Raw genomic sequence first — 16,844 nt, 5'->3', positions numbered from 1 at the left:
ATCCAGATAATTATTTGACACTTGCTAAGTTCAGCTCATGATGCAGTAAGTGTAATGATGCGGACACATTTGTTACTGGATACATTCTGATACACCTTGGAGACTTTGATAAATATTGGATACTTTTTTATATGGTGTATGGTATTGTTGCTGAGCCGGAAAGCAAAGCTTTCAATTCTCACCTACGGTCATGAGCTTTGCGTTATGACTGTGGACAAACTAGTGAGCATCCTGGATGATGCCAGTCACCCTCTGCATAGTGTTATCAGTAGCTAGAGGAGCCTGTTCAGTGCTAGACTGCTTCATCCCAAGTGCAGGACCAATAGATTCAAAAACTCCTTTGTCCCACACGCCATTAGACTGTACAACTCCTCTCTGGGGAGGAGGGCGGGGGGTACTAGGATGACAGGGGATACAAAGCAATAACAGTGCAATACGTTTTCATAACACGGTCACTACTGCCTAGTTTCTCTTGTTATATTCTTATTTTACTGCTATATTTTTATTCCCATCGTTGCTTTTTATTTTTATTTTTATTGTAATATTTTTCTATTTTGTTTCCATTTAAACCCACATTATTTACTTATTACTTTTTTTAATTGATCTCAACTCTGTACACTGCTGCTGGAATTTTATTTTTCCTGAAGGAACTCTCCTGAGGGAATCAATAAAGTACTATCTATCTATCTATCTATCTGAAAGGACAAGATCACGGGTACAAATGGCTGAAATTAATTTCCTACGTCGGGTGGTATGGCTCTCCCTTAAAATAAGGGTGAGAAGCTCTGTCATTCTGGAGGAACTTACAGTAAAGCCACTGCTCCTGAACCATAAGAGGGGCCAGATGAGGTGGTTTGGACATCTGGTCAGAAAGCCCCCTGGACGTCTCCCTGGGGAGGTGTTTAGGGCACGTCCGACCGATAAGACACCATGGGGAAAATCTGTAACGGAAGTTTGGGCTTCTCTACTTCGGCTGCTGCCTCCGCGACCCGACCTTGGTTATGTGGAAGAAAATGGACGGATGGATATTTATTTGGAGAAATTTGATGCTTTAGACTGCAATATTGTTCAGTTCAGAACACGCCTTACGTAAGTCTAGCTTGTGTGCTTAGCTGTTGTGTGGCATGGCCTACCATGTTTAGTGTTGTATATATCATATCACTATAACAAAAAAAAAGATCAAGCTTTTGTGCTTATTTGAGGACATTAGGATGGTAGCTGGCTGCTTCTATTAGAGTGCTTATATCGGACAATTTAGATGCAAGCCAATTTAATGAGTTTTTTTGCTTATACTGTACCGATATTCAATACTTGCAACCAACCACATTGGGTTAAGTCATGGCTGGATCACATACAAGACTGCAGTAAGATCTTAAATGGTATTAATGCATATTCATAAACGTGGTTAAGTATGTTTTTGCAGTGACAATGCTGATGTAGCATTAACTAATTAGCATACTGACCTGTAAATATCTCGGGCCATGCCAAAGTCTCCAATCTTGGCCACCCTTTCCGGTCCGGGACAGGTGAGCAGGCAATTCCTTGCAGCAATATCTCTAAAATGACAAACAGTAATATGTCAAAACAAGGCATTCATGAACCTCAAGGTTTGTATCAACGACACCTGTGTATAAAGTGGTTCTCCTCCAGGTAACGGCACCCACGTGCAATGTCTCTCGCCATTTGCAGCAGCTCGTGCATGCTGAGGGGAGGAATTTGGCCCTGGAAACAACATAACTCATTTCAAACGACACACAAGAAAAAAAAAACTGCGTGTGAGACTTACACGCTGAGGTCTGTTCTTTCTCAGGAAGGTCTTCATGTCTCCTCCCGTCATGAGTTCCAGGAGGATGAAACGAGGTAGGATGTTAAGACTGACGCCGATACAGCGTACAATGTTCTCGTGGTTGAACTTGCTGCAGGGAGACACATCAACAATCAATTGTACCCTGCATGTTCAGAAGTCACAAACAATACACCATTTAAAGGCCTACTGAAACCCACTATTACCGACCACGCAGTCTGATAGTTTATATATCAATGATGAAATATTAACATTGCAACACATGCCAATACAGCCTTTTTAGTTTACTAAATTACAATTTTAAATTTCCCGCGAGGTACCCTGTTAAAAACGTCGCGGAATGATGACGCTTATGTTGGCGCGTGCTTGTGACGTTATTGGTTGGAGCAGACATTTTAGCCCAGCACCACTCACGGCTAAAAGTCGTCTGCTTTAATCGCATAATTACACAGTATTTTGGACATCTGTGCTGCTGAATCTTTTGCAATTTGTTCAATTAATAAGAAGAATGCTGTTGGTGGAAAGCGGTGGATTGCAGCTGAACACAGCCGGTGTTTCTTTGTTTGTTATGAAGCTTTAATATGGAACAGAGCGGTCAAGCAAACATGTTTCTCTACTACATTTCCACCAGCAAGTTTTTGGATGAGAAAATTGTGATATTAAGTCGGCTCTTACTGGAGACTTGAGCGGAGTTTGCGTCCTCCTGCAGCAGCTGTCAAAAAGGCAGCTGTGACTTTCTTGGTGCCTCCATATGGCTTCCGTCAGACACACTGGCGGTCATCGTAGCCCTCAGACTTTCAGGTATGACTTTATAATCTCATTAAAACACTAGTAACACAATAAGCAGACAAGAGATTTTCCAGAATTATCCTAGTAAATGTTTCTAATAAAATCTGAATCGCCTTTTTTTTTCCTTTTTTTTTTCTAGTGCTTTACTCTAACTTTCCTCATCCACAAATCTTTCATCCTCGCTCAAATTAATGGGGAAATCGTCGCTTTCTCGGTCCGAATCGCTCTTGCTGCTGGTGGCTATGATTATAAACAATATGAGGAGCTATACAACCCGTGATGTCCCGCGCACATTGTCTGCTACTTTTCGGTACAGGCAAGACTTGTTTATTAGCAACCAAAAGTTGCGAACTTTATCGTCGATGTTCTCTACTAAACCCTTTCAGCAAAAATATGGCAATATCGCAAAATGATCAAGTATGACACAGAATGGACCTGCTATCCCCATTTAAATGAGAAAATCTCATTTCAGTAGGCCTTTAACCATGTGAAAATTTAACATGAGGTCTCCAGGCTGGTCCATCTGACAGAAAAAGGTAATTTAAGATTAAGGATGTAGAAAATACATGGTAAGAAGACACCACTGATACACCATTTCACCTAGTGCGGGGGTCAGCAACCCGTGGCTCTATAGCCGCATGCGGCTCTTTAGCGCTACCCTAGTGGCTCCCTGGACCTCTTTCAGAGATGCGTGAAAATGGAAAAAGATGAAGAAAAATTTTGTTGTTGTTTTCATATATTTTCTATAGAACAAACCTTCCTAACTGTTAGAAATCCCACTGTTTATGTTATACACGGTTCACTGATAATTTGGCAAGCACCGTTTTGTCACACTAATTTCAGCGGTCCTTGAAATCATCGTAGTTTGTTTACATGTATAATTTTTTCCGATACTGCCACAGAAAGGCGTGTTTTATGCCACTCATTCTTTGTCTCATTTTGTCCACCAAACGTTTTATGCTGTGCGTGAATGCACAAATGTGAGCTTTGTTGATGTTATTGACTTGCATGGAGTGCTAATCAGGCATATTTGGTCAATCCATGACTGCAAGCTAATCGATGTTAACATGCTATTTAGGCTAGCTGTATGTGCATATTGCATCATTATACCTCGTTTGTAGGTATATTTGAGCTCATTTAATGTCCTTTACTTATGTCCTCCGTGTATTTAATTTATGTTTGCATGTCTCATGACACATTAAATGTATGTAATATTGGTTGCATTTTTGATAGTTATTTGTTTGTGTGCCATGTTGTTCCAGAACACAGCAAACATTACCCAGCTTGCAAAGATTGTTATAAATGTTAAGATCCGTACGCGGATTTTCTCATATTTCTGTTCCATTTCAATATGACTCTGCTGTTTAACATGCTTATTTCCTGTTTTTGTTCATTACCATGGTTACTCATCAGTTCACCTGCTACTCACGGCCCTGCACACCTGCTACAGATAATCACCGTCACTTTATAAGCCGTCCTCTTTTGTTTGTTCAGCCTGGGTTCATAATTTGCTTTTCACGCAACGAGTTACGCCTGCAATACTTTCATGTATGTATATTCTCGCTAAGCTTTTCACGCTAGCCATTGTTCATTCCAGTTCTCATGCTGAATGTTTTGTTTTCTCTTTTGTGCCTTCGGGTCAGTTTAGTTTACATTTTGTATCACCTAGTTCTCATACTAGCGTCTTTGGCTTCCTTTTGTTAGCTCCAGTGTTGTTTCTTAGATCATTTTTGTAGAATAAATCTGTTAAAACTTACCTTTGCTGTGTTCAATTTTGACGCATTCTCGAGGAAATCAAACCCGGTACCACGATGCCACACAGGCGTAATAATAAATCCATTATAGGAAGACAGCCTGCCGTTTCCTTTAACTTGGACACACACATCTATACCTTTGGCCATCTGCGACAGTAATTACCTGAGGTTATTTCATCCTGTGAAAAGCCTCCATTTCACTAATGATTTCCAATGTAGCAAAAATGTGTAGAATAAAAATTAAAATACAACATTTCTTTTAACGAAGATTTGCGTCAGCCTTTAATAGTAGGCTAATATAGCTAATATAGACACATCATTTGTTGCCTTCATTATAACACTTGAATAAGACTTATTTTTTTTGCGGCTCCAGACAGATTTTATCTTTTATATTTTTGGTCCAATATGGCTCTTTCAACATTTTGGGCTGCCGACCCCTGACGTAGTGCAAATTTAACATAATAGGTGTCCAGGCTGGTCCGCCTAAAAAAAAAAAAAAAAAAAAAAGGTAATACGGTGTCAAACTCGTCAGAACTGAAGACACCAACAGTAAACCATTTAGCCAACTGCAAATTTAACATATGAGGTGTCAAGGCTGGTCCACTTTAAAAAAGAGGGAATCCATCGTCTGCCTGACTAGTGTTTCACCATAGTGCCTTTGAAATTGCTGTTTTCAAATTAATTTTTTTTAAAAATACCTCTGCTTTAAAGTCATATTGAAAAAAAAGTAGCAAGAAATATAGCTCCTCTGGGAGGAAAAACAAGAAGCTAATGAATAAAACGATATAAAAAAAAAGTGCCTTGAGTAGAGCCACAAAAAAAAAAGAGATTTGGAAAGAAAAGAAAGCAGCGTTTAAAGTTGAATTTCTGACCCTGCACAGGATAATTTATAAGCCAGTCAGGTTTTCTGTTGGATTTAACTCCTATTTGCAGAACTGAATGTTCCACTGGGCTGAGAAAAGGAGCGTTTTTGGACTCATCAGAAGGTGAGAAGGTTTCTTGCACAGAAGGTGGTCCTGGTGCCAACATTGTCTTGGTAGTGAAGCAAACCCACGTATGACAGTACTGAACAGGCATCATGCACATGTCCTCAATTTCACACATACAGTATATACTGTACATTAAAGCTGGGTGATATTTCGATATAGACGATATATTGCGGGTTTGTCGATATAGAAAATGACTATATCGTAATATTCGAGAATATGTTCTAACGCAGTTGCTTTTAGCTGCGAGCATTCAGGCTTTTCTCACTCTTTCCTGTCTCTCCTCACAGAGGCGCACATTCTTACATACGTCACATACACGCCCTCGCCCAACAGAGAGGTAGCGGCGTGGCTAACGTTAGCTGCTAACGTAGCCGTACGAGTGGGAATACTAGAGACAAAAGGTGCGGATCTGGTAACAAATGAAGGAAGACTTAATTCCCAATAAAAACAGCAGGGTTTCCATCGTCTGGCGGTGGTTTGGTTTCAAGTGGGAATATGTCGAACAGACAACCGTAATAAGTCAAGCATGCGGTACAAGCGTTGCTATAAAAAGTAGCATTACTGCTAATATGTAGCATCATTTGAAAAGTCACTCGCTAGAAAATGAAGAGAATTTCATAACCTTAGTAACATACCACATAGTGAAGGACGGATACTATTTGATTTCCTATTATGCAGCTCATTTTTATTTGACACTTAAAATGTCTCTGACAATCTTGCACTTTATGTTTTGGAAATGACTTGAATGTTTGTGACATTGCTTAATAACTTTAATAAATACACTTTTGGTCAATTGACTTAGTTGTGATTTCCTTCTCTACATGAAAGTTTAAAATGATCATATATGAATGCTTTATGAAGAAGAATGTTTTAATGTAGACACAGACTCATCATACTGTTGTGATTATATGCATCAAGGGTTCATTCAAGGCCAAGGCAAAATATCGTAATATATATCGTATATCGCCAAATAGCATAAAAGAATCGCGATATTAAAAAAAGGCAATATTGCCCAGCCCTACTGTACATCCATCACTACTTGATCTTGTGCTGATTAAACTGTTTTAGGCGAATAAAAGTAATAACTGCATTACTAACATTAAGACAGCTTTTCAAGTTGTACACTTCCATACTTCAAGATTACTTACACTTCAATGGGTATGCTATGTACTATGGGTGGGCGGGCCGATGCAAAGGTCGAAAGTATTGATACCAAGGGTAGCGTTTGTATAGGTTCGATACTATGGCGATGAAATTAGTTTTTGTCAGTTCTCCTCTATGTTCATTTTCACAGTGGTTTTTGTTGTTGAGTTGTTGAAATATAGTTCTGATTATATTTTATACGGTTTACAAAATCAGAGAATAAGTATTGGACTTCACGGTGGGCGAGGGGTTAGTGCGTCTGCCTCACAATACGGAGGTCCTGCAGTCCTAGGTTCAATCCCAGGCTCGGGATCTTTCTGTGTGGAGTTTGCGTGTTCTCCTCCGGGTACTCCGGCTTCCTCCCACTTCCAAAGACATGCACCTGGGGATAGGTTGATTGGCAACACTAAATTAGCCCTTGTGTGTGAATGTGAGTGTGAATGTTGTCTGTCTATCTGTGTTGGCCCTGCGATGAGGTGGCGACTTGTCCAGGGTGTACCCCGCCTTTCACCTGATTGTAGCTGAGATAGGCGCCAGCGCCCCCCGCGACCCCAAAAGGGAATACGCGGTAGAAAATGGATGGATGGATGGAGAATAAGTATTTTGATAGAAAAAGGATTTGAAGGAAAGTCAATAGTAGGTTTTGCTTCTTTTTTTCCCCAATCTTTATCAATCAATCAATGTTTATTTATAAAGCCCTGAATCACAAGTGTCTCAAAGGGCTGCACAAGCCAAAACAACGTCTGCGGTTCAGAGCCCACAAAACGGCAAGGAAAAACTCACAACCCAGTGGGACGTCAATGTGAATGACTAAGAGAAACCTTGGAGAGGAGGACCCCCCCCCCCTCTAGGGGAGACCGGATGCAATGGACGTCGAGTCGGTCTAACATAATATTGTGAAAGTCCAGTCCATAGTGGATCTAACATAATAGTGAGAGTCCAGACCATGCTGGGGTCAGCAGGAAACCATATCGATTATTATCTAATTTTGCACTACAGCAGACCTCAATTTACAAGCTTAATTGATTCTGTGACGGAGCTCTTAACCTAGAACACTTCTATCTCAAATCCACGTCTTCCATTGAAATTAATTTTTATCAATGGAATTGGTGCGTGCCCCCCCTAAAACAGCACCATTTTAACATGTAACATGACTTTTAAAAAGAAAAACTCACTTTTGGATAAGAAAATAACGTATGAAAAACAATACAATAGAACAGTGGTTCTCAAATGTGGTGCATGTAATATTAGTCAGAACCATGTATTGAGAGAGTATGGCTTGATTAGCATTGTTGTTGACGGGGAAGGTATCTGTGTTTCCTAACACTACGTCATGGATCATGGTAATGGTTTCCTCATTGATTAAAAACATGGCTTAGGAATCTCCTTGAGGTTGATATATTTGAAAACTTTGGAAGTCCTCTGAAGTATATAAGATAATAGCTTCAATATAGAGGCAACTTGTTTTTCCACTCAACTTTAAGTGTGCATACTTCGTTGTTTCTTCATCTCTCCTTTTTTTTTTCTTTTTCGTATTTTTAGTTATTTTTCTGCTCTGCTTTTGGGGTCCTAGCCCGGTTAAGTCCTTTAATTTTGTATTCTTTTTTCTTGTTTTTGAACACTGACTTTTTGCAGTGTGATGTTTGGATGAAAAACATAATTGAACTATTAATTGCTTGTTATGTTGTCTTGATATATATATATATATATATACATATATATATATATACATATATATATATATATATATATATATATATATATATATATATATATATATATATATATATATACACAGTATATGTAAACACACATGAAAACAATTTTTAAATATAAAATATGGACTTTTGTCGAAGCTAGAAACAATTATTCATGTAGACGCTGTTTCACAACGAGCGTTTCAGTCATTGAACCAATTAAGCTCATATATCGAGGTTCCACTGTTGATCGACTTCAAAAAATGGCGTACGCCAGTAAAAATTCTGATTTCCCTGATGGGCACATCAATCAATCTGAGGAGTAAAAGCTGGCGTCTTTGTATATGAACTGTTTCCCAGCATCACTTATGTGTGTCCCTAAAGTATTCACAGCCTGTAGAAATGTACATACTGCAGCTATGAAGCCGCGCACATTTCCACATCAATGCCAGATTTGATGCATCTGAAGTTTGCCGTGAAAAAGGGCGTACGGCAGGTTTTTGTGCGCAAGCAAGCTTTGTACATGAATGATGCCCCAGATGTTTTGGGCAGTACTTACTAGGTTCCTCGTGACATTTGGCGGCTATGCTTGTAACTCAAATTTTTCTAACGCATAACTATTTGGCAGTGATAGGGACGTCCCTCTCCATCCATCCATTTTCTACCGCTTATTCCCTTTTGGGGTTGCGGGGGGCGCTGGCGCCTATCTCAGCTACAATCGGGCGGAAGGCGGGGTACACCCTGGACAAGTAGTCCCCTCATCTCGGGCCAACATAGATAGACAGACAACATTCAGACTCACATTCACACACTAGGGCCAATCTAGTGTTGCCAATCAACCTATCCCCAGGTGCATGTATTTGGAAGTGGGAGGAAGCCGGAGTACCCGGGGGAACCCACCCATTCACGGGGAGAACATGCAAACTCCACACAGAAAGATCCCGAGCCTGGATTTGAACCCAGGACTGCAGGACCTTCGCATTGTGAGGCAGACGCACTAACCCCTCTACCACCGTGAAGCCCCGTCCCTCGCCAGTTAATAAAAAAAAAAATCCCCAAAATTGTTCAGTGTCACCCCAACGTACAATATACATACTCAACACCTGAGGGGAAAATATTTTGAGAGTGTAGCGTAACATCCAAGCAGTGGTGTGCCGTCAGCGTCAGCAAGGCCTTCCCTGCTGGCCTAACAAAACCAGAAATAATGATCATAATAAAAGATAAAATATTTGTATCTATTTACTTTCCCTAAATATCTTAAAGGCCTACTGAAACCCACTACTACCCATCACGCAGTCTGATAGTTTATATATCAATGATGAAATATTAACATTGCGACACATGCCAATACGGCCTTTTTAGTTTACTATATTACAATTTTAAATTTCCCCGGAGTTTCGTCTTGAAAACGTTGTGTAATGATGACGTGTACGCAAGACGTCACAGGTTTTTAGGAAGTATGAACGCTGCACACACACACAGCTAGAAGTCGTCTGCTTTAACCGCATAATTACACAGTATTTTGGAGATCTGTGTTGCTGAATCTTTTGCAATGTGTTCAATTAATAATGGAGAAGTCACAGTAGAAAGACGGAGTTGGGAAGCTTTAGCCTTTAGCCACACAAACACACGGTGAGTCCTTGTCTAAAATTCCTGGAGGTGAAACTTTACTATAGATCAAGAGAACATAAATCACGACGGAATGTCAACCAGCAGTTTTCAGTGAGAAAATTGTGGTAAAAAGTTGCTTCTTACCGTCGACTCCCCCTAGACACTGGCGTCAATACACCCGTGGAGGCACACCTCCGACTATCAGGTACTATTTAATTCACTAAAACACTAGAAACACAATAGAAAGATAAGGGATTTCCCAGAATTATCCTAGTAAATGTGTCTAAAAACATCGGAAATCCGTCCCAATGCCATCGCGTTTTTTTTTTTTTTTTTCTAGTCCGTCGCTATCAATATCCTCAAACACAAATCTTTCATCCTCGCTCAAATTAATGGGGAAATTGTCATTTTCTCAGTCCGATTAGCACTTTTTGTTGGAGGCTCCCATTGAAATCAATGTGAATATGTGAGGAGCCATCAACATGTGACGTCATCGTCTGCGACTTCCGGTAGAGGCAGGGCTTTACTCTTAGCACCGAAAGTTGCTAACTTTATCGTGGATGTTCTCTACTAAATCCTTTCAGCAAAAATATGGCAATATCGCGAAATGATCAAGTATGACACATAGAATGGACCTGCCATCCCTGTTTAAATAAGAAAATCTCATTTCAGTAGGCCTTTAAAGTATTCATATTATTTTCATGTCATATTATACCCGCTCCAGTGCTGTTGTTTTTAGTTTTAGTTTGTATCCAATCAGACGTTAGCTAGCTTATGTTGCGTCCGTGCACTGTAAGTGAGCGGGCACATACAGTGATAGACAGTTGGGAAGGCCAATCAGATCATGAGTAGTTGTCAGTAAAGCCTTCTAGACGGCCTCACGTTGAATGTGACATTTACGTGTCCTGTGATTGGATACTCATCGGGACCGTTAGCGGATGAATTTGAGAACACAAAGAGTTGAGAGACAGTTTCGATACAATCAGATCACAAGTTGTTGACAGTAACCTGTCTAGGTAGCCTGATGTTAACGAGATTGTGATTGAACACTCACTTGTTATTCCAAAGTGAGTATCCAATCACAAGTTTCAATTTAGCAGGAAGCAGGTAAGTGTTGTGCTGTAGCCAGACCGGGATAGCAGAGAAGGTGAACCAAACGTTGATTAGGTGGCAGATATATATTTTCAAGGCCATTTTCAAGAAGGATATTTAAAGAGAAACTGCAACTTGTGAGAAGATGTTGGCCAACCCCGGAAGCTGGCTCAGCTGTTTTAGCGATGAAATGGGGAAATGCTTGCCACTTCAACATGAATAAGCTGAAGACGAGGGGTACCACTGGCTTATACGGCGTCAAATAGGTTCTATAAATTGTGAGTTCAACATTTTTATTTTTTGTCTTTTAATATGTTTTTTGCAAATTGAATTTTGACATTACCGTGTAAGATATGTTTAATTGCTGATCCATTTTAATTGATTTTTAAATGCGCCAGAAAATAACCCGTTTTGTACACTGTTGATGTGATTCAATTCACAGGATGCCGTTAATTTGTTTCTGTATGGTATTTCTCCAGTAATGGTCCTGTGGTAACATTAATTATGGTATTTGGAGAGGTAATTATTTAAGTAAGACATTACTAAAGAGCTAGGTGGGAAATGCACGGCATGCTACTGCATCCAGGTACTAATAGTATACCGCATTATGCCCTATACTTCCAGTTAGAACGTACTTATGTGCTCACAAATGCTATGAAATGACATGAACTGAAACACAGCCTTAATCTACATGTCATTTAATGCAAATGTGCAAACCACGACACCACTTTAGAGGCAGACGTCATTATCCAGAAGATATACAATACAGCGGAATATAATATGTTTAAATCGGATTAGCAAAGGGTTCTGAGCTCCTACTTATGCACAGAGAGACGAGTGTGTGTACATGAATTGGCCCTCAAAGTTTCATGTTGATGTCGAGCTAGCAGGAATTGGAATGTGACGGGTTTGCGTGGAGAAAAAAAACAGCAGTGTATTAATTGTTGAGGCAAAGAAAGGACGTAGGCTGTGATGGAAACCAGCAGCATGTGATTAGATAAAACCATCAAAAGCATGACAGATGCTTGGAGAAGGGAACATAAGTGAGCTCGCTAAGTCGACTGAACTATTGTAGAGTTGATGTATATTTTACAGAGCTTGACGTAGATGATAACGAGTTAGTTTAATTTTGATTAATGGCTGCTCATGATGTTATATGAATTATGCAGACATTTACCAGATGCCAAAGAATGCTACTCTCCCATTACGTCAATACAAGGCGCGTTCTTTGTGTCGTGGGGATTGTGTGCTGGATGCTGGAAGTGTACCTCATGATCAGTGCCTCCATGAGGAAGTCCATCTCATCCTGTTCAGAGCAGATCTCTGGAAGGGTCTGCGGAGTTGGAAGAAGCGTCATTGATATGTATTCTGCACGCAGCAGGAACAGCATTGTTGGAGTGGTTTGTGGGACAAACACATGTGGGTGCAACTAACTGACCTTTATGGCCACTTGCATTGGGCTGTTATCAGCGCTCATGCCGAGGACCTGACCCTCATACACTTCACCAAAGGCGCCGTGGCCGAGAGCTCTGCAAAGGAAAACGGAGAAGAAATAAATGGTGAGGGTGTACGAAAACACTTTAGAAATGGAAAGTATGAAAAATAATTTTCAACTCTACAGACATCCATTCAATCAGGTACACATGACAAGTGTTGTTTGCAAACTAGGGTTGCCAAAGTTACCACGTTAACACATGCAATTAATCACAAAACATTATCGCAATAATCATGTATAAATGTGGATTAATCCTGCAATTTTTGAATTTTTCCGGACTGTAAGCCACACAAGCTAAGTGTGTTTTCCCGCACTTACCTTGCGGGCCGATGTTTAAATATGATGTTAATCGTGCATCACAAAGAATTGTGTTAAAGGAAATTCGCATTAATTTGGGTTAACTTTGACAGCCTTAAGTAAAACGTTTAAAAAATGTTTGTATTCGACATTCCGACAATGAAATTGCATTTGCGTCAACACACGGTTTAAGTTCACTTAAATTGAGTGATTTAGTGAAGTGAATTATATTTATATAGCGCTTTTCTCTAGTGACTCAAAGTGCTTTTACATGGTGAAACCCAATATCTAAGTTACATTTAAACCAGTGTGGGTGTCACTGGGAGCAATTGGGTAAAGTGGCTTGCCCAAGGACAAAACGACAGCGACTAGGATGGCGGAAGCGGCGATCGAACCTGCAATCCTCCAGTTGCTGGCACGGCCACTCTACCAACCGAGCTATACCACCTCAATTTACTGTAATTAATAAAATCAAAAGTTCGGTAACACTTAAGTATGGGGGAATATATTCATTATTAATTAGTTGCTTATTAACATGCAAATTAGTAACATATTGGCTCTTAATTAGTCATTATTAAGCCCTAACCCGAACTCTAACCCTATAACCCTAACCCTTGGCAAATAACTCTAAATTAAGTCTTTGTTACTTAGAATATGTTCCCCTATTGTCCAAATAACTCTAAATTAAGTCTTTGTTACTTAGAATATGTTCCCCTATTGTCCAAATAACTCTAAATTAAGTCTTTGTTACTTAGAATATGTTCCCCTATTGTCCAAATAACTCTAAATTAGGTCTTTGTTACTTAGAATATGTTCCCCATACTTAAGTGTTACCAAAACATCAAGTGTGTGACTAATTAGATAAATAATATTTATATTTCGTTTGACTGCACTATTTCAAAATCAGACAATCTGTTCTGGCGTAATAATTCACAACAACACAAATTAACAAACAATTGTTATCATTGATACAGAATGACTACAAAAAGAGGGCCCTGGTGGTTATGTAATGGTACTGCTTTACTAGCAGACGGTGTGGGTTTAAATCAGGCCTGGGCATTTATTTTGACTCAGGGGCCAAATTTAGAGAAAAAAAAAAATATCTGGAGGCCAGTATATCTATTTTTAGGAAAAATAATACAAAACCTCACAATAATGTCTGATTGAAAGCTAAAAATGTGATGACAGACCGCCTTAAAAACAGAATGGAATTTTATTTTTTTCTATGAACGATAAAACCTTGAATATTGAGAACATATGAACGTCACACCCCCTCTCAATCGACATATTTTACAATCAAGCCAAATGCAACAAAAATGCAACAAACACAGCGAAATGTGAACGTGAAGGGGGTTAAAAAAAAAACATCTACAATCTGACACATGTGATATATCACTAAGCTTTAGAACTTTCTTGTCCAAATCTCCTTCCACATCTGTCCCTGACACCTGCCTTTCAGGCTGGCTGCTCTGGAAACAGTCTGTGGAAACGCTCCCCACCCACACTGCTTGGTGCCTCGTCTGACCTGCTGTGACATAGATTACCGTATTTCCTTGAATTGCCGCAGGGCATGTAGTATGCGCCTGCCTTGAATTACTGCCGGGTCAAACTCGCTTCCCAAAATAATTAGCGTCTGCTTAGTATTACCGCCTGGTCAAACTCGTGACACTTCCCCTGTCATCATTTTCAAAATGGAGGAGGCTGATTTCATCCATCCATCCATCCATTTTCTACCGCTTATTCCCTTTCGGGGTCGCGGGGGGCGCTGACGCCTATCTCAGCTACAATCGGGCGGAAGGCAGGGTACACCCTGGACAAGGCGCATGAGGCTGATTTCAATACCGGTAATTTGAAATTGCATAAAGGGAAGAAGATTAAGAGCTATTCAGTAGGATTTAAGGTCCAAGCTTACATCACACTCAATTTTTTACTGCATACCTTTGGTAAGTGCCGGAGTGAGAAGAGGTTTTAAAATAATTAGCGCATGCTTACTTTTACCGCATGCCTTTGGTAAGCGCAGGAGTGAGAAGAGGTTTTAAATTAATTAGCGCCCCGGCGGCAATTCAAGGAAATACGGTACCATAGTAACTAGTAGGGTTGTACGGTATACGGATATTAGTATAGTACGGCGATACTAATGAATCATATTCGGTACCATACCGCCTCTGAAAAGTACAGGTCCGCCTCACCCTAAGATTTTTTGTTAAATAAAACCAATAATGCAATTTTTTCTGGTCCCCCTTTTTTTTTTTAGAAAAGTATCGAAAAGTACCAAAAAGTATCAAAATAATGACAACACTAGTCAATAAAATATCATGCAAAAGCGCAGATTCCAACCATTGAAATATGTTGTATAGTTCAAGACGTATGGTAATTTGAAAACATCACTGCACATCATAATGGTAGCTACACTTTCCATCTTAAAGATCTAAAAAAAATATCTGGGATTGTCCGGCGGGCCAGATTGAAAATCTTAACGGGCCGCATGTGGCCACCGGGCCTCAATCTGCCCAGGTCTGGTTTAAATGAACACCGAGCTGAGAGGGCAGTGGCCGCTGAGCTGTTTTGAGTAGTATATGTGTCCTGGGATTGACTGGCAACCAGTCAAAGGTGTACCCTCGTGCGCCATAGTTAGCTGGGATAGGCTCCGGCTGCAGGCAAGATCAGCACAACATCGAGCAAAAGACATGCACTGTACCTGAGCAGCGAGATGTTTTTGCGCGGCACTTCCTTCAGCTCGTTGAGCCCCGCTGCCTTCCCGGCGAAGCAGTAGTTGGGGTTATAGTCCGTCATGATGGTGGAGGAGCGCAGCTTGCTCAGTTTGTACTCGGGACTCTGGAGGCGGCCCCTCACTGCCTGCAGATCGTTTTTCCAACGGTGCCACACTGAGGACAAAGTCGAATAGAACATTTTTAAATGTGTTTAAGTCCAGGAAAAGCATCAAAATACAGCAAATGATCTTGTGTGGAATTCGCGTAAGAGAGGAGCGGTAACACAAGGAGGGTCCATGCATACAGTTCTATTGCTCCTTATCATTTCTAAAAGATATTGGTTGTGTTCTCCTTGGCTACAAATCCTCCACTCGTGAGCTGGGACTCACCCGCCGCGGACCCCGATGCAGGTTGGTAGTCTGCCAGGGAGGGTGGCGTTGCATGCAGGTAAGAGGCGCCGTCGAGCCACCGCCAGAGTGCAGATGCGAAGGGTCTCGGGTAGGGGGAAGGAGGATGGAGGAGGAGGTTGGGAGGTGGGGTGTAGGAGATGAGTGCGGGGGAGGCGGCGCCCGGGGAACAGACTACCTCCCTGCATGGGGGAGAGCTCAGGTGAAGAGACACCATTAACCTGTGGAGCTTTTATTTTTGAAACCTATCAAAAAAAAAAATGCACTAACCACATTGTCTTTGTTGGTGTGTTTTTATTCAAATCACACAATTGCACACAACACCGTTACTTATGAGAAACACTGCCATTGTATGCATGTGTACATCTATCTCATAGTGCATATTTCCGTTATTCACATACCCTCACTGGCCAAATCATTAGGTACGCCTAATGACAAAAAATATATTTACACAGATAAACAATGTTGATATGAGAGTTTGCATTAGTGTACAACTAAAATGTAATATTTCATATGAACAGTGGTACCTCAACTTAAGAGTGTTTTGAGATAACAGCTGTCTCTCGGCTAATTGTTATGCTTTAAATTGCAAGCAAATAATTTTATTAAATTAGCTGGTATAGAAAATGTCATAATGAACCCTGGAAGATTTGGCCAAAACAACTTACTCGCTAGCATTAGCTTATAGCTACAGAGATTGACATCTTTGTTCTCCAACTATGGCAAGTAAGAAAATGAGTCTAAAGGACACCGCTGAAAAAATAAGTGGTTGTTATAAAGATATAAATATCATCATCAAAAACATAACTGAGCATGACACCAACCAAGCATATTGCTGCTAGTGTGCACCACACAAACAGAGTGAGTCTAAAGCCAGCTAATAATGTTAAAATAATATCTGAACAGTCCACGTTTATCCATTAAAAAAAGCTGCTGATGGTGTGTTTGACTAGGCGGCAATTGGAAGGAGATATTGTAGAAGTCCGGTCTCCAAGTTAAATAGTGTCATCCATCCATCCATCCATTTTCTACCGCTTATTCCCTTTTGGGGTCGC

At 40.4% G+C, this 16,844-nt stretch overlaps 1 protein-coding gene across 2 annotated transcripts in view; it reads right to left on the bottom strand.

Moving 5' to 3' along the window:
* Positions 1 to 16,844, bottom strand: part of ltk (leukocyte receptor tyrosine kinase) — a 138,850-nt gene that overhangs the window by 14,156 nt on the left and 107,850 nt on the right. For both annotated transcript variants that reach the window (XM_061895830.1, XM_061895831.1), the window contains exons 20-25: positions 15,370 to 15,556; positions 12,318 to 12,408; positions 12,148 to 12,212; positions 1,787 to 1,916; positions 1,625 to 1,722; positions 1,464 to 1,556 (exon numbers count right to left, since the gene is read on the bottom strand). In XM_061895830.1, the coding sequence (XP_061751814.1) occupies positions 1,464 to 1,556; positions 1,625 to 1,722; positions 1,787 to 1,916; positions 12,148 to 12,212; positions 12,318 to 12,408; positions 15,370 to 15,556 (664 nt within the window). The remainder of the gene's footprint in view (positions 1 to 1,463; positions 1,557 to 1,624; positions 1,723 to 1,786; positions 1,917 to 12,147; positions 12,213 to 12,317; positions 12,409 to 15,369; positions 15,557 to 16,844) is intronic.

This window comes from Nerophis ophidion, linkage group LG03, assembly GCF_033978795.1.
Source record: "Nerophis ophidion isolate RoL-2023_Sa linkage group LG03, RoL_Noph_v1.0, whole genome shotgun sequence".
Taxonomy (NCBI): Eukaryota; Metazoa; Chordata; class Actinopteri; order Syngnathiformes; family Syngnathidae; genus Nerophis; species Nerophis ophidion.
The sequence above is the reverse complement of the archived record's forward strand: the minus strand, read 5'-3'. Positions and strand labels throughout refer to the sequence as shown.